Source organism: Argiope bruennichi, chromosome 9 (genome assembly GCF_947563725.1).
Source record: "Argiope bruennichi chromosome 9, qqArgBrue1.1, whole genome shotgun sequence".
NCBI lineage: Eukaryota > Metazoa > Arthropoda > Arachnida > Araneae > Araneidae > Argiope > Argiope bruennichi.
Window position 1 is genome coordinate 73,658,394 of NC_079159.1, and position 19,177 is coordinate 73,677,570.

The following is a 19,177-nucleotide window of genomic DNA, read 5'->3' on the forward strand; positions in this document are numbered from 1 at the left end:
GGTTACAAACCTGATGATGGTGGCATTCAAAGCCAACTTGATTATTTTTAAATATAATGATGAGACAAGAACATATAATGAAAGATCAATAATGTCTATTGGTAACAATCTTGGAATTGATATGACCCGAGTTAGTAGGCAGATAGGCTTTATAAAGCAGCATCAAGGAGAGTTGGTACACATTCAGGCTTCTCTTAAATCCATACTGATATTAGTAACCAATCATTGCTAAAGCATGCATTAGTCAATGAGTGATAATTAAAAATCTGTACAGGAGGACGGAAGCCATAATCTACTTTTTCTGATTCATATTCCACTTTCATACTATGTCACTATATTCCAGTGATGCAGAAGTTTTAGAATCGACTTTTGATTCGAATATTACTCTCTTCTCACCACTTATCAGGCAAATGTCCAAAATTTTAGGAACTTAAGTATTGAAATATCTTAAATGATTCGGTCTTGAAACCGAAAACCTACAGAATTCAAGATGCTTAGTTGCTTTCTTAAGCCAACTTGAAACTGTTTGCTCAAGAACGTTTTAATCAATTAATCGGTTATCTTGAATACATTGTAATTATATTTTTTACGATGCGATAATGTAGACTTAAATTTGTCGTATAATATTCACCGTAAGTAGTGCTGCCACTTTCATAGCGAATAATTTTTTTAATGTTTCAGTAGATATTTCAACCAAGTAAGAAACAAATTATTGTACCTTATTATTATATTAATTATTATATCTTATTATTATATTAATTATTATATCTTATTATTATATTAATTACTATATCTTATTATTATATTAATTATTATATATTATATTTCTTATATTATCATACTAAGAAAGATTTTTATACAAATATATTAGCTAAAATAATAGGGAAGTAAAAAAAATTATTAAAAAAAATGTCTTTTTACTCATAAGTGCGAAAATTCGAGAGTCATTTATTTGTCACAAACCACTGTATTCTGTGATCTAACCTGCGAAATGCTTCTGTGATCTTTTGTGATTTATAGCAGCAAGTGTCATTTTGTGCAGGTCTCCTGATTTTGCTCTCAGACTAAGATTTGGTTTATCAGATCATGGCGATTATTTTCTGTCTAGAAATATGGCACAGAAATATGAGAAATGACACTGTTTGGAAGACTTTTTGGAGAATACCAGACTGAATAATTTTAAGAGACGATGCTAAAGGAAGTGGATGCATTGGTTTAGTAATAAGGTGCAAATTGCAATGAAATTACAGTAACCAAGTACAGGTAGAGTTCCCATACAGTTGTTTTTCAGATACTATCTTTCTAGATTTTCTCTGGAATTTCATGCATTGGTTTAATAAATGGGGCAGACTACTTGGAACTACAATAACCATGTACAGGTAATGTTCCCACACAGATATTTTTTAGATATCATATTTTTAGATTTTTCTTTGGAATTTCATGGCACAAAAAATGTCTGTAGCATTGACAATAGATATCAATCGAAAGTTAGTTGAAGTGTCGGTATACATTCCTTACATCACCATGGAAACTGAATTGCCCACACTACCTACAAGTCGACGCTGCAATTTTGAGAATGTGAAAAAATTTTGAGCTTCTCCCATTATATAGCCATGATTTGTTCTAAATATTCACAGTTGTGTACTGTGTGTTAGTAAGACATATTTATCGCATCTATGATGCCCTTTTTCTTTGCGCTCCTGTCTTGAGGATGTACATTACATTGTTGCGTTTCCAGGTACAATTCACTATATAAAAATTAATTGCTATCTTCTGACATGTTTAAAAATTATGTCTGAAACATCTGCAATACACACAAGATGTACAAAGTAAATTTAATTGAATAACTGCATTTTCAGCTAATTACACCCATATTTCTACCTTAAAAAACGAACAGATTGTGGATAGTTTGAATGAGAACTAATAAACACGTTGATATTTTACCATTTAAACATGATACCATTATTTATTTAAACATGCTACCATTTTTTAAAAATAAATGATACGAGAAATATTAAAAAAAATTTTACATTCTAAAAGACTGACATCCTAAGATTTTTAAGTAAGAGATTACATTCTAAGAATAAACAGTACCTAAAGACGTGTCACAACGTGCGTCACAAGGGGATTCGCACTCTTTAGATTCTTCATTGAAGTGTAGTCCCATTGGACAGGACATTATTTCTCTCCGACCATGGGAGCAATTAATAAAACGATGACAATCTTTGATATCAGACCATAATCCCTCCTCTGTGCATAATAGTTCAGAACCAGCATCACCTGCAAATTGGAAAATGTTTGTTTTAAAACAAACAGAGATGGTTGAATATATTTTGATCAAACTGTTGTTAATATAAATCATAAAGAAATTTATTTCGTGACTTTTTTCCAAACCGTGAATTTTGAAATTGTATATGCATCTGAAAAGTCATGGGAGCTAAGAATTTTAAAATTATTGGGAACAAAATTAGTACATTCATTTTCAAGGTAAAAACAGATTTACTAATTTTGGATATCTCAAAGTAGTGTTAACGACTCATATTGAAATAAATTATTAAATCTTAATACTCGGCTTTCTTTTTTTGAAGAAAGTGTATTTTTAGGGAATTATAGTTCGTGAAACCACAGAATAATAATTAAATTTTCATAATAATTTTGATAAATATTGTAAGAAAGAGAAAAACGATAAAACAATATAGAAAAATGAAATAAGCTTTATCAGATACAAAAGAAGTACATCTCACCATAAACACCACCGATTGCACATACACACAAACCCCGCCCAAAACCATAAAAATAAATGCAATTTTCCTTCTTACGAAAATTGTATAAATAAAGTTTCTTAAATGTAAATGCTAAAAAATATGCATTTGTATGTGTATGCGTGAGTGTGACACTTTATTTCATAAATGATATTGCATATTTATACAAATTTTGAGGTTCTTTTTTCATGATATCCATCCTAATAGATTCAAGAAAAGATAATCTTCCTGAAATCCAGAATCAAGAAAAGAGATTCCTGTAGTGAATTAAATCAAATCTAAAGCCGTCGTCCTTGCACAGAGGTAGCGCATCTTTCCCGTGATCTGGGCGTCTCGGGTTCGAAACCCGAGTCGGACATGGTTGTTCTTCATCTGTGTTCTATCTGTGAGGTGTGTTAATGTGCCCCCCTGAAAAAAAGGGGTTGTGCGGGTTTCATCTTCATATGAGCTGGAAGTCAGACTTCTGCCCTAGGGTGTTCAGGGGTCTTTACCCTCCATAAGCTACTGCACTCCAATTCTGTGGTAACGCGGACACGGCACCATCATCAAATCTAACATTTAAAATTTTAACTAACTAAATTATAACTAAGATAAACTCACAACACAACTGACTAGATAAATTAATTGAATTTAAATTTGCCTTTGTTGACAACAAATTTATAAATGTATATCAAAATGTAGACTGGAGGCGGTAAACGGGAAGTGATTCAAAATGCGTAAGACGATATTCTTTATATTCCGGAACAAAACAGGAACGCATTGTAATATTTCGCCAGCAGACAAGTAAGTTGAAAGGAAAACACTTCTGCTGATTTACCTTTGAGATCACACTGAGCTTCGCTATCGGGTTGACAGAACTTCTCCCTTTCAATAAAGTGGAATCCCCTGGGACAAGGCATAACGTACTTCTGACCGTTCACACAGTGGATGTAACTGCTGCAGCTTTCTGGGTCCTTGTACAATCCGTCCTTTACACAGATGAAATCATCACTGTTTTCTGAAATGAGATGAAATCAAATTTAAGTCTACTGTCCAATTCGTTTCATAAGTAAAGGAAGGATTTTTTGTAAAATAATAATATTTTTTCATTCTAAAGAAATTTTGTGATGTTTACCATTTGCTTATTCGTTTTCTCGTTTTGCCGCACTGAACTTTGAATTTCCTCATTTTTAAAAGAAATATATTTTACGAATTCAGTATTTTTTATAAAATACTAAATTTCCATCGAAATTATTGAATTAATTTCCTTAAATCTACAGGTATAATTCAGTTATCCCCTATCACAATCATTGTCAAGATAAAAAGACGAGGGGGAAAAACATTGATTTAAGCTTTTGTTTTTAATATTAAATAAAAATTATGAAAAATTGAAATTTTTACATTTAAAAGAAAAAAGAATTACTTTGAAATTAAAAATAGCGATTCTGTTATACTATATGAAAATATTTAGAAATCAGAACGATTTAATTTCTTTTCTGGAATTCAATGTGTATATGCCGTTGTTAAGAAGCAATTCTATTAAATATTTATTATGAAATATTATTCAATAATATAATGATATGAAGAAAATATTACACCATAGGAAGCACATTACACTTTTTTAAACGAAATAAAGAAAAAAAGACATTAGTTCAGACTTGTTTCTAGTCTTCTCGTTGTTTTAATAGCTTTAGTTTTAATAGACATAATTGCAAGAATCTGAAATTTTACACACGTTAATGTGAGCTAGAAGAATTAAAATATTTAACAAGATTTTTTCTACTCAGGTACACTGATTGTGATAATAAAACGGTGACTGATGAGTATTCTGAAACGACATTGATGGGCTTTGAACAGAAATATGAAGAAGCAATTGAAGGACGTTGGGAGTGAAGAATTTTCAAGCCCGAAATGATAAAATGAATGCAGGAATTTATTGATTCTTTATTGATACGCTGTCATGACTAACGATATACATTGAAAAGAAAAGGTCATTTATTACAATATTATTTGAAATGATAGTTCGTGAGAAAAAGTTTTATTTCAAATAATTAGATTTTTTTTCATCCAGGAAAAATGAATGTTTGCATTTCAATTTGCACACTTCTTAGCATATCGGTTGGTGTTCTAGCATAAGGAACAGCCAGGAAAAGTGTGCGCTCTTAGTGGAAAAGTCACATACGACTGCAGTTTGCGTTAGTCTTAAAGTTTATTTATATTAACGTCCTGTTTTAAAGCAACACTAGAGCTATTTTAGGACGGACCTCATAATTTTGAACCGTTGTCAGATGATGTGGAAAACCCCTGAGTTGACACTCGCCTCTCCAAATTTCCACACCACACCAGCTGGGGGAACTAGATACTGATGTACTCAAGGTTTCTTTTTATAATATATAATTAATGTTCTGCAATTTCATAATTGATATTTTTTATTTGAGCTGCGATGGCCTGAGCTTCGGAAGCTGAGAGTACCAGATTCGAAACCCAATTCCACCGAAGAACCGTCGTGTAAGCGGGTCTAAAGCATGTTAAATCCGTCGGGGCCAAACGTCCTTTCCCTGGTGTGGTGTGGAAGTTTCTAGAGGGGGGGGTAGCTTAGGTGTCCTCCTCGTGATCTAACCGCGGTTCAAAATTACCAGGTTCGTTCCAAAAAAGCCATTGTGTTGATTTAAAAAAACAGGACGTTAATATAAGAAAAAATAAACCCTTCCTTATTTTGTACCGTTTTGAAGAAAGAAATGCAAACTCCGGTGTTTTTCTCTAGGTAACGCTGTTAAGAATCACATCGCGAAGTGCATAGCCATTATATTGTATCAAGATATTATTTTCATGAACATAACTGCCATCAATCTGAAATTGATGTGAAAGGAAGGAGTGTAAGGAATTTAGGTAAGCACACTGTTTATAAATATCTGCAATATCATATATCATATTATATACCTGAAATATCATCCAGTTATAAGAGAGCAGTGCATGCGCAGAAAGACTGAAAAATGTTGTTCGGTCCATGGCAAGTACTTGTACCTACAGGACAACAACATGATGCTGTATATTTTTTCTTGCTGCGCTTGCATTTGTACAATTTGGAATTTTTCTGGCATGAAAAAAAAATTGATCATTTATCATAGATTAATTACGACATTTTTTGCTTTTTGTTCTTTTTGATGCGTTGTGTTTTTTTAAATTTTAATTGTTATTTTTTCGATAGTTTCCCAAATTTAGGCATGTTGACCTTTTTTTTTTATTTTACCATGTTTACTTGTGTAATTATCCATTATTTTAATACGATACGCAGTGAAAAAGAAAAATTGAGGGATGCCAAAACGGTAATCTATAACCATGGAATGCCTGAATCTATCATATGAAATTGTGGCAAGCATTAATCAGTTAATTTCTGCTCATGCGTTGTTTTACTCACTATCTTATAACTGGCCGAGTGTAAACCCACCTTACGTCCTATCATTCTTTAAAGAATACATAAAAATATTTTTCTAAACCAAATTCTTTTTAAATGTACAAACTTTTTCAAAGTCATAACTTTTGTTTTGTATTACTTTTACTTACTTTTGCTACATGCTTTCTCGCATTTTTCTTTTGTATCGAAATTATTTTTATTCCCCCTGCATCCACCATAGAGGAATTTTTCACACTGACCAGTTCTTCGATTGAAATGATAGTTATAGAAACCCGCTCTGCAGGGCCCGACTTCAGGAGGTAAAAAGCACAAGTCATCCAGACCTTCAAAATAATAATTTTAAATAATGACAGATAGATAAGTTGACTTAAAAAAATTCAATTTATGTAAATATTGATGAAAAATAATTTAATTTCCATTTAATTGATTTTTTGTAAGCGTCTAAAATCTTTTCTTTCCTTACAGAAAACACATAAAAAAAATTCCTTTATCGCGGTTTTTTCGTATATTTTTCAATTGCAAATTTGTTTAAGTGCAGAAAATTATGATTTTTTGAATAAAATGTGCAGTATTATGCTTTTTTAAAAATTCGTTTCAATGCATCAGAAGAATAATAGTGTAAGTTAGACGAAAACGTAAACCGCGGTACACCAAGTACATAGATAAAAATGATTTAGAAAGGAAGAAAAAGTTGTAAAAGAAAGGATACTTATTTGCGGTGCATTAATGTGTACACTTGTTAACTACTTCATTATTTGAATAATGGCCAATCTTTAAACAGTTAGAGATAGACATATACTTCCAATTAGAAAAATGCTCTAACAGCCGTAAATAATTATAGTTTATATTATTTGAGTCAATGAATGCACTTTTTAAAAAATTGAGACATCTAAATTTTTATACGGTCCTTTCGTTTTATCGGTACACTAGAGCATTTTTGACACACAAACATTTAAGTCCAAATAAATTATTCTTCTGAGATTAAAATTGACTGCGATTAGGGAATTTCAAATTTCGGTTTTTTAAACCAATCAATGACAATCTCGAAAACGCAGAGTCTGTTGATTGAACGATTTTCCTTGACTCAATCGTTTAAAGCGCCTAAAAGTATCTAAAACTGTGATATCTAAAGTTTTGTAACTAACTTCTGCGACCAGATAGATCCGTTAGGTGGCAGAATAATATCTGTCAGTTTCACATTTTGTTTAAAATGTTAATGAGTCAAAAATATTTTTAAAAATACGTCTAATAGGAACGGAAAGATTCATAAATTTGGATTCTGGATTGTATTAATATTGTATGGATGATGCGAGTGAACTAATTTTCTGTATTATGTTTTTGCGAATAAATATCCATGTGAATATGTTCATCTATTTCTTTAGTCCAATCGCTTAACACACACACACTTAACACACTTTAGTCCAATCACTTAACACACTCTCTGCCAGCTCTTGACTGTATAGCGGTGTTTATGATACTGATCTGAAAATGCTGCGTGGTCTTTAATTCTTCTGTGTGTAATATATGTGTTTCTGCGCGTGTAATAAATGTGCTCTCTCTAAACGAATCATGAATCGATCTCACTGAAAAGAAAAAAAAATACATTTATTGAATAAAACAGTACAAAATATAATTATGTAAGTCATTTAAAATCTTTTTTCAACTGGATGTCTGCGCCTATGATTAGTTGTTTAAAAATTAGCTATTCCATTATTGGAGTCGATGCCCTGTACATGAATTGAAGGGGCCTCATATTTTTTATAAGATGCGCACATTTTTTTTATATTTCGCGGACTCCATTGTGCCAAGAGCTCATCATTAATGCTTCATCTTAAATTAAAAGGAATTCTTTGAGATTATCAGAACTGATTAACGCCAATACATATGTTAATAAAGGTCGTGTTACGTCAGTTTATTTTCATGTTTTCAGGGATACTTTACGAAATACGATAGTTGGAAAACGAACACTAGAATTTGAAATGACCGAACCTTGTTAGCAGAATTTATTTAAAGTATTTGCAATAGCAGATGTATTTGATCTTCTAATATGTATGCTAAATATATTAAAAACTTGGATTTCAGTCCGGAGTTGGACTGAATCCAAGTTCAGTTGGAAAAGTCACCGGGAAAAACTCAAAAGTAATACCAGTTTAGTATGTTATGTTATTTGACAAAGTATTTTTCTGTTTCAAGTTCTTATGCTGCTGCATATCAGTGAAATCTTAAACAAATCGTGGTTTGGCATTCAAAAGTGCTGCAAAAATTAATAAATAATAAAAAAAAGGAAAAGGAAATTATTATTTACCACATGTTGGCCACTTGCATTCACAAGCTGAAAAGAAAACAAACTGAATATCAGAATTCAAACAAACTGAAATATCAGAAATGTATTCCAAAAATCATTTGTATAAAAGCAAGCCAATGTATATGCATATAAGTATGCCTGTTGCCCAACTACATGACACAAACTAATTTACTTGGAGCTATCAAATTTCACAAAAATTCTCTTTAGGGTAAGGTTTTGATTAGGGTAAGATTTGTAAGTTATGGGAGAAAGTTTCAAAATTTTATTAATCAAAAAATAAAGTGAATTTGGGGTGATTTTGTGTATTTATTATTTTTATAAAAAATATTAAAGATAATGTAGGCCGAGAAAATAAAATGCCATCCCGCATTCATGATTTTCATATATTTTAAATACTTAGTAAATAAAATATTTAAAAATCAGCAGGAATGGTCTTTTCAAACTTTTCTCTTTAATAAAGATGTGATCCCAGTGAATGCCTTGCATGACACTGGTGTACATTGTGACATGAATTTAGTATTTTTATATACATTGGTGTATATTGTCACGTAGGTACTCTAGTGTGGAACTCAATGACACACACAAGTAGTGGAGTTAAACCAAAATTTATTAACTCAACTCTGAACTCAGAACACAGTGACTGACAGATCTTCTGATTTTAAACTAGCAGTGTAAGTTCCAGAATACTTTTCTGGAGACAGTAAGAAAAGTCCAGAACACTTATCTGGAAAATAAAGAAAGGTCCAGAATCTTCTGGAACATAAAATAAAGGACAACATAAAATCAAGAAATTAAATATTTACACAAATTGTCTCGCATTGTCTCTAGCGGGATTCGAAATTATAATCTCTTGATTATGATATCAGTGCTAACCTATCTAATTTTATCTATCTAATTCTTTTCGTTTTGTAGTTATCATGTAAAATTATATTCGAACAGCCGGACAGACGAACTTCCTCTGAACTCAGTTTGCTCAAAATTTGATATAAATTTGGTTTTAAGCCTGTATACCAAATTTCATTCGTCTAGTTCAAAACATTTTTGAATTATCCTTGTCAGAGACAGAAGGACATTTTCCAGAAACGTGTTTTTCGATCTCAGGGGCGTCTAAAACGTGGAGATTCGTCAAAATCACGAGCTCGAATTTTTTGACAATTGCTACACTTTCTCTATACTTAATGTTTAAATCAGAATACTTTGATAAATTTGAGGGAAAATTGGAAAAATTTGTTTAGGAATATTTGATCTTTATTTCTTAAACAAAATTTTTAAAATATTTATAATGTGATTAATATAAAATTGTTCGTGCGAGAACCTTTACGAACACCCACTGGCTCAGTAAAGAAATTTTCATCCTTTTTCCCTCAATCGCCAATCGCAAATAAGTGAGAGATTTCTAATTTACTAAACATAATCGAAACTTTTCATGCACCAAAAAAAAGCTTACTTTTGTTTTTCCTACTAAATGAAACAAAAATATTTTTCTAAATAATAAATAAGTAGAAATATATTCTTACATAATTTCTTGTCGCAGTAAGCATCACAAGGCTTTTCGCAACGTTCTGTTTTATCGTTGAAATGAAGACCAGAATGGCAAGACATCAAATTTGGTTTAAAGTTAGTGCACTGAAAGAAGGTTCTGCAATCATCTGGATTAGCGAAGAGTCCATTCTTCTTGAGACATTGAAAGCTCGGTATAGGCTTTGGCTTATCTAAAAAAAAAAGCGCTAAATAAATAAATAAAAAATGAAATCTGCTATTGCAAATTTTATATAATCATGTGAAAATATTATTATTTTTTAAAGAATTGTTTTTCTTAATTAATTTAAGTCATTAACAGTTTAAACTGGTTTGAAACAATCACGTGACTATCAGTTTACACACGATTACACACGACGATATTTACAATATTTAGAAAACGATGGAAGTTTTTTTTTCATCTCAAAATCGATCAAGCGTCAAAGCATCAAAACTTTATCTCAGGACCAGATTTTTTTTTTTTTTTTTTTTTTTTTTGAAAATCCAATTTAAATTGGTTTCGAATGATCACGCGACTATCGTATTGCAAAATCATCAACCTATAAAAAAAACACCGATTATTTTTCTCAATTTCCCATCTCAAAACCGTTTGAGTTCCAAAAATATTTTCTGTCAGCTAGAATAGTTAAAAATTAAAAAAATCGGGTACAGACGGGAGAATCGGGTACATGGTCAATCGGGACATTCGTACCAAATTGTAACTTTTTTGGCGATTAGTCGCCAAATGTGACAATCTTTCTAGTAACCCTAAAAGAAAAATACATGACTCAAAAGCAATAACTCGCCAATTTTCTGCCCGTGCATTTTGTGGCTTCAAAAACCTTAAACAAAAACAACATCATGTTCTCACATGATTAAAAAAAATACACGACTGTGTGATTCCAAAAACTGATTGTAACAGCTTTACCTAGCAAGTTATATAGCAGAGTTATCATATAAATTATATTGCGTACAAATTCAACTAATATGTTTTTTTAACCAGCTCTTTTCGATATACAGTATTCTGAAACAGAGTTATATTTTACATTTACCTTTGGTACAAGCTTGTTCACAATCTTCCTTTTTCTCAAAATTATTTTTGTTGCCCTCACATCCGCCATAAGGAAATTCTTCACATTGGCCAGTTTGCCAATTAAAGAAATAGTTATCGAAACCAGCTCTGCAGGGCCCGGTTTCAGCAGGCAAGAAGCAAAGGTCATCCAAACCTGCAGAAAGATAATTTTCAATGAGAGATCAAAGTTGCACTTATTATGAATAATATATTTCATGTGAAACAAACAAACAATTCATAAAGAAATATTTACAATTCTAGGAGAAGGAAAATGACAAATTCATAAAGGAATATTTACAATTCTAGAGGAAGGGAAATGACAAATTCATAAAGGAATATTTACAATTCTAGGGGAAGGAAAATGACAAATTCATAAAAGAATATTTACAATTCTAGGGGAAGGAAAATGACAAATTCATAAAAGAATATTTACAATTCTAGGGGAAGGAAAATGACAAATTCTTAAAGGAATATTTACAATTCTAGGGGAAGGAAAATGACAAATTCATAAAGGAGTATTCACAATTCCAAGAGAAGTAAAATGATAACAGAAAACCGTTTTGTTGATATTTTTTGTTTTATTTCTTTTAAAAGTATAACAAGATTATAAAAAAAAATGGTTAGAGTACATTAAATATTTTCCTAAATATTTTTTAATTGAAAATTCATTAAATGGAACAATACAAACTTTTGAATAAAATTTGCTTTTCATATTTGCAGTTTTGTAATAAGTCTTCTTTTACATTTTGTGTTTTGACAGCTTCGTTGCCGAAATACATTTCCTCAATAAAGTATAAAAAATGTTCCAATTATTCTGCATAAGCCACGAATATTTAATTGTAAGAAACGCTAAGCGCGTGATATAAAATTGGCAGAATTGATTCTCAAAATATTTTCCGAAAATGTTGATGAATTAGCGAATTCGTAATGAAATTTATGTTACAATATTCTTTAGAATGGCAAACAATTATTCTATCAATATCTTTAAGAAAAATTCTGAATATCTTAACGTGGTGGCAAAGTTGGTCGCGATTTGTGAATGAGCAGTTTTAAATGAAATTAAGGAAGAATTTGTCTTTTTGAATATTTATTTATAGCTAATATCACATTTAAATAAAAAAAATATGGGAATAATTTAAATATTGTGTATTGACTTGACAATATAGAATGTTGTAATTTTTCAAAATTCATTTGAAGCTTAAGTAATAAGAGATTTATTTTGCCTTCCGAATGTACATATAAAAAAATAAAGTCACGTAATTTCCCTTAAATCATGTTTACTAGGCAATGAACTAATAAGTATTAGAAATGACCTAATTTCTATTTTACTTTGTATCTTATATGATAAAGCCTTCATTCAGTTTTTCCAGATTCTACAATAGTAAATATCAGTATAAAAATCAGTGAAGAAAATATCAGGAAAAAATTATTGAGAAAAAAAAGACTAAAATAATATCATACCACATGTAGGCCACTTGCAATCGCACGCTGAAAAAGAAAAAGAAATAACTGAATATCAAAAGTTATTTATATGTCAAAAGTATGTAAATAAAATGGATGTTGCCCCAAATGTTACAGTCAGTAGCAAAAATAACTCCATTTTTCAAAAGTCCATGAATAGTAATTTTACTTAAGCATCAAAAATAAAAAATAGAAACTCATAGGAAGTCATTTAATGGAATTTCCATTAAAATCCTCTTTCATCAATTCATAATTCTATATTATGTCCATTACGATTAAGCTTTGTTTTCTCTAATCATAGAACAGATCGTCTTTATGTTTACCGTTCCCTAATGTATAAGGGCCAAACTTATTAGCGATGAATAAATTTTAGAATAATTAATAATAAAAGGAAGTCGTATATTTAATGACTTGAAAAAAATAAGAAAGCTCTTTTTTTCATGCGCCAATATTCCAGCTTCCCAGAATAATTTGAAATTAAATAATATTCATGCAATAAAAGTAAGCATTCTTTAGTATCTTGATTTAACATGGTAGATTTAAAAGTGAAACCAAGAAAGCGATGGCATATGTGAATCTAGAAATCCAGATTATATCAAACTACAAGGATGGCAGATTAATGTATATTAACGTTAAAAAAAACGCATATTAAACGCAAAAAACTATGTTTATTGCATGAAATATGCTGATAATTAAATTATATATAATAAATATTAAAAATGTAATTAAAAACTAAGTAGTCGTAACTGTTTATTTAGGTTCAAAGTTAGAGGCTTTGTCATGTAGTCACTTGTTTCTTGTTAACGGTTCCAAATCGCCCTTCTGAACACGCTGGATTTTTAGAGGGGACGAATTATAAGATGGGTGGATTATAGACCACTGTACAGCCAGTTTCTGGCAAGCTTTCACAGACCCTTTAAAACATCCCATTCACCCTTCTGTAAACTCCGAACTACTGAAGGGAACTGACTGAATAAATGCCGGATTATAAAAAAGTCACTCTTCTTGTATACAGCCAATCACCCCGCCACCACTGAACGAAGCAGTATCGACAGGATCAAAGAGAAGCCACTGTACTGTTTGGTTCTGAAAATTGGCGTTCCCAATCCCCTTAAAACTCCTCTCTAACCTTTCTGAAAACACTGGACTGTTAGAAGGACTGGAATGGATAAGTGTCTAATCATAAAGACTACTGCATAGTGTGGTTATGACTAGGTAACAGAAATGGCGTAAGAATTGTGTGATATCAAATGAGTACATTTTGTTAAATTATGAAATGGCTATGAATGAAAGTGAAAGAAATTTAGATGCGTTTCTCCCCTACATAGCACGCAGCTAAAAATACAGAAATGAAAAGTGCAGAAAAGCACAAAAAAGTGCATTGAGTTCCATACAATGAAAAGTACAGAAAAGTTCGAAAAATACATTTAGTTCAATATGCATTAATATTAACTCTATTCTTTCTTCAAAACTAGCAATCTTCATCAAACCTTAAACTGGCTATTCCGAATCACCGAAAGGCAAATGGAATAATCTGAATAACTCGAACGCCGCAATAGTAACATTGGTGGGAACTGTGATTGAGTCCTAAGGGCCATCACCGACCACGGTACAACCCTTCCTTTGGGTAGTACCTCCGTCGCCGATGGGAGGAACGAGACCCTCACCTTTTTGTGTACCCATTAGGGTGGCGAGAGCAAACCACCATCACCATGCAGAAAACTTTTCATTCTCAATTACGAGGTGCCCCCCCCCCCGGGAGAGGCACTCTTCAACAAAGTCTTCGTCTTCTAAGCAAATGAACTCATCTGTCTGATGTAGAAGGTCAGCTGCCAACTCATCAATGTCATGATATATTTAGTGTGCAACGTAATACTTTCCTCTCAATTTATGTTACTGAAGGGTAGGGGGTACTTGTTAGCGCATGTGGATAATTGGCAGGTGTGCATATACATATGTGAAGCTTTTCTCGTGAATAAATTGATACCTATGTTATTGAACAAATGTGTAGAACTCGTATGTTCATATGAATGTTCATTTGGTCACTTTATGACTAATTTATAATTTATACTCTATAATAGCGACGGACAAACTTTTCCATGGTACGGGTTACTTCTAATTTTTTCAAGGTGTTGCGGTCCACCCGGTAGAGTAGATGTGGTGAGCTTCAAAAAAGGTCTCTACAATATTTATTATAATTTAATAATAAGTACGGAAAGTACGGAATATGTATTTAATTACATAACTACAAATATAATAATAATAACTACAAATATAAAAATATCAAATGATGCATTTAATATCAAACAATTCACAATACATTAAAAAGGAAAGACTTTTCATCTAAAGTTAGATCTCGTAGTTATAATTAGTAGAAGACTTAGGCTACATACTATCAGCCAATCTTGAATATATCGATATATAATTACTAATTGCTATTCTTTCACTTGATTCCAAGTAATCGTCTGTGACACAGGAACGATAAGTTGTCTTAATTAGATTCATCGTATAAAATACAGATTCACACCAGTACGTAGATCCAAAGAACGATGTTAAATGATATGCCACTTTTTTTATATTTGGAAACATCGTCCACTAGATTCCAAAAATTATTCTTAAGCTTTTGAACTACGTTCTTTTAAAAATTATGTCATTCTGATGGAAAAAACTTTGTTTTCTTCAAGAGATAAAGATAATATAATGTTCCATAATTAAGTTTTATTTAGTATGCGCGTCTTAGGCCTTAGTAAAGGCGGTCACACCAAACTGTCTTGGTAGTCCATGGGTCGATCGTGATCGACTTAATGCCCACCCCTGCTCTATAATATAACAGTTACTACTATTAACCAACACGTAAAAAGATTTACAATCTAGTCTAATGTAGTCAATTTAGATCAAATCAAAACATTTTTTTTTGTTTAACAAGTAAAATTTATTTTTTTATGTTGTAACAAGTAAATCTATTTTTTTTATTATTTTATTTGTCTTCTGAGGTTAGAAGAAACAAAATCATCCTTATAAATTATAATTATTTCATAAAAAGAAATGTATTCTTACACAATGACTTGTCACAGTAGGCATCACAGGGCTTCTCGCAACGTTTCGTTTTATTGCTGAAATGGAGATCAGAAGGACAAGACATGAAGTGTGGTTTGCCGTGAGAGCACTGAAAGAAGGTCCTGCAATTATCTGGATTAGGAAAGAGTCCATTCATCGTGGGGCATTGGAAACTCGGTATAGGCTTTGGCTTATCTGTAAAAAAAACCACACTTGAATAAGTAACTCCAAACTTGGATGCCTTCATTCGTTTCTTTAAACCAATGATTACCAAATTGTGAGCCGCAACTCAATATTTTGTGTGTCGCAAAAAAATCTTGAATATATATGTTTATTTGTAAAAGCGTGATGTAGGCATAATATTTTCATCAGACTTCATGGTAGCATTACTACAAAAACATATGTAACGTTTCCCCTTTTTCTTAAAATGGTAATTGGCATTCAGACCAGATGTAACGTCATCCGTTTCCCACACATAGTTAAGTGCATACGGATCTCCAGATATAGATCCGTTTCACTAGGAGAGTCATTGTGTCTGGTCTATATCCAGGTGTGGCAGGACAAATGTGTATCCCGTCGTTTCAAATAGATCATGTCTTCAAGGAAGAGGAACGGAAAACATCCAGATGCTAAACTTTTTTCCCTTATGAGGAGACTCCTAAATTCATCAAGAAGCGATCAATTGCCACTAACCGTTGTCATTAAATGTCAAACCCTTGTGCACTTCAGACGGTCTTAGCTGCGAATTGGTTGTAATTGACATATGCTCAAGAGGCGGTCGGCTATCAAGATGGTTCACTACTCCTTCAATCGAGTGGAGACCACTGAGGGAGCGTTTCTGAGTAGCTATTGGGTGATACGGATCTCAAGTTCACCAGTGGAAAAACCGGAGGCGGATATCTGCTGGAAATAAAAGGTGGCATATTTCTCCAGAGAAGAGGAGAGAGAGGCTTCGAATCGGAATTCGGAAAGATTTCGGGTGCGAAAAACTTGTTCCTCATTTTTTGAGAAGTTTCGTGTGATTCGGGTTTCTGTAGCAGGGTCTTCCACCCGATAAATATCAGTGGATTTTTGAATCGCCCTGGTGTAGGCGTTCAGATCTGCCAGCATGTCAGCGGTTTTTTCGGTGGCTTATTCTCCAATTTGATTGAGATTCGATTTCGTGATTCAATTGTTATTTGATTTTTGTAAATAATATTAACATATGTGCACTTCAAGTTATTTTTTGCAAATATATAAGGCTGTAAATAAAAGAATTATTTTGTTACGCTTCTCTCCTATTTGATCGGTCTTGATCAAGATATTACAAGTTGAATGACAGGAACTGAAAATTGAAACAAGCTTCTTTTCAATGTAGGGATGGAGCATATGAAAAACTGACTTTATGGACGATATCATAGACTTAGGTATCAGATGTTGACGCCTATTTTTCCAGTACGCGAATTCACTAAATATTACGCTTCCATGTTGGATCTCAGACTCCGCATACATTATCAGAGACTCCTTATTGCTATAATCAACCATTTCAATTTACATATGCATTAATTTTCAAGCAACTCATTATCATTTATTGAATATTTATTATATTAAATAATAATAATAAAAAAAAATTCCCACGAAGTTCTTTTCTCCCCATAAAAATTCTTTTGAAAAGAATGTGTGCAGTTCGTCTTTGAAAAAATTCAGTGCGCTAAGTATGAGATTTGTCACTATAAATTTAGTTTGTTTCTAAAAAGTGGATTAAATCGTTTTAATGTTTGGAAACACTTACTTAAAATATTCACGCGCAGAATAAAACAACTATCTCAGAAGGAGACTATTATCAAAATACTACATTTTCTTATCTTTTGTCACATATTCAGTAACCATTTTCAATTGGCCATAGATTTTACTTGTTGATGTGACCTGTCTGTGATTTGTTGATGTGACCTTTCTATACTTTTTGATATTTTTTCTTCATACTTGGACCTCTAAATTAGCTTTAAAATTTGATAACTCTCCTGGAAATATGAGATAGGACAGGGTTTTTTTTTTAAACTGTCTAAACATTTTGTGATAGTAAAAAAAATTTTTTACTAAAAAAAAGAGCTTTTTTGTTGCTTTTTCTTCAAAATAATTTAATTAGAATTTTTTATTAAATAATTAAAAGAATATTTATTCAATATTAATTAATATGCATACACAATATTTTTAAAATACTCATAAATAATTATCAAACGTTCAAAAATTAGAAAAGAACGTCCACTCAAGGCCACTGGGGCATGATCTAATTTAGTCACTTTCTCCGGGGAAAGTGAAATAAAGAGAGCAAAGCTCTGAAAAGATATTTTCACCCCAATGTCAAGGTCTATTTCAATTTTAGAGCATCGGGTAACATCAGGATACGCAAATATTGGTCAGGTATACTAGTTCTGGGTCATCTCTCGGGATTTGAAGTCTGAAAGGAGCCTCTTTGACCTTCATTTGACCTTGATGTTCGTTCAGAGAGTATATGCTGTCCTTATTTGATCTAGAAATCAGTCGCTGAAAACACTACATGGAGAAAGGCTAGTGGAGGTGCAGCCTTTGACCTTGACTTTTTAAAAAGCCCCGTAGAAAGTCACTGAGAACCACGTCAAGTTAAAAAATCGAGTTTTTACATATTCAGTTACTTTTTTTTTTTTTTTTTGATATTACACTAAAATTTTTAATAGACTTTCATTACGTCACCAAAAAATAGTTATCTATTGCATAATCTATTCCTTTGAATTTTGAGGGTCTCGGAAGGGAGAGAATCACACTTCCAGTTAATGTGTATCAAAATAATTAATTTACTTATCCAATTATTTATTTGCTGTATTTAGGTGATCACGCATCACATTTTTGAATATTTTTTTCTTCTTAACATTTTTTTTTTTTCGCTTTTCAATTACATTCATTAGCTTTTCCGCTGTGATGTTTTTTTATTTGATTATACTTATTAATTTTAATACATATGCATTATATTAATATACCCATGGTATGGATTATTGTATAAAGATTATTTGAACGAAAAAAGAAAAAGAGCGAACAAATTAGAGGTTGTCTGTTTCTTAAGGACTAGTTATTGAATTAAAGAAGAATATCGAATGGGGCCTCAAAATAATTCAAAGTACTTAGTCATAGAGATCATATGATTTCATAACGCTTGAGCAGTTCAAATTTCTGCACTTTGTAATTTAATATATATCTGATTCAGCTATGAATGACAGGTTGCTTAGCAAAATTTAATTCAAATAAGAATTTCTTAAAAATAAAATTCGAGTAATGTCCATTAATTATTAAGTTTAAAAGTTTAAAAATTCAATAATTCTGTAGATGAATCTGATTCGGCAAAAACTGTCAAGTATATAATCCAATTTCAAAGATTAAAAATGCCTTTTAATAATTCAGCGAGGTTTTAATTATAATGAAACAGAGTTCAATAGAACAGTGTCAATAGAATTCTTTAAATTATTAAATGAATATTTACTATTAAATTCAGATTACAATATATATTTTCAAATTGGTATTTGGGGTATAAAACTAGGCATTATACAGCGAAGCATTGTTTTTTTAAATAATATCAGGCGAAGTTGTAGTAAATAAAT

At 31.6% G+C, this 19,177-nt stretch overlaps 1 protein-coding gene across 1 annotated transcript in view; it reads right to left on the minus strand.

Annotated features, from left to right (window-relative positions):
• LOC129984976 (papilin-like) overlaps window positions 1–19,177 on the minus strand; it is a 46,426-nt gene that overhangs the window by 14,158 nt on the left and 13,091 nt on the right. Inside the window, exons 5-12 of the mRNA XM_056094913.1 lie at window positions 15,570–15,764; window positions 12,513–12,539; window positions 11,032–11,205; window positions 9,979–10,173; window positions 8,462–8,488; window positions 6,306–6,479; window positions 3,580–3,759; window positions 2,095–2,280 (exon numbers count right to left, since the gene is read on the minus strand). Of these exons, the coding sequence (XP_055950888.1) occupies window positions 2,095–2,280; window positions 3,580–3,759; window positions 6,306–6,479; window positions 8,462–8,488; window positions 9,979–10,173; window positions 11,032–11,205; window positions 12,513–12,539; window positions 15,570–15,764 (1,158 nt within the window). The remainder of the gene's footprint in view (window positions 1–2,094; window positions 2,281–3,579; window positions 3,760–6,305; window positions 6,480–8,461; window positions 8,489–9,978; window positions 10,174–11,031; window positions 11,206–12,512; window positions 12,540–15,569; window positions 15,765–19,177) is intronic.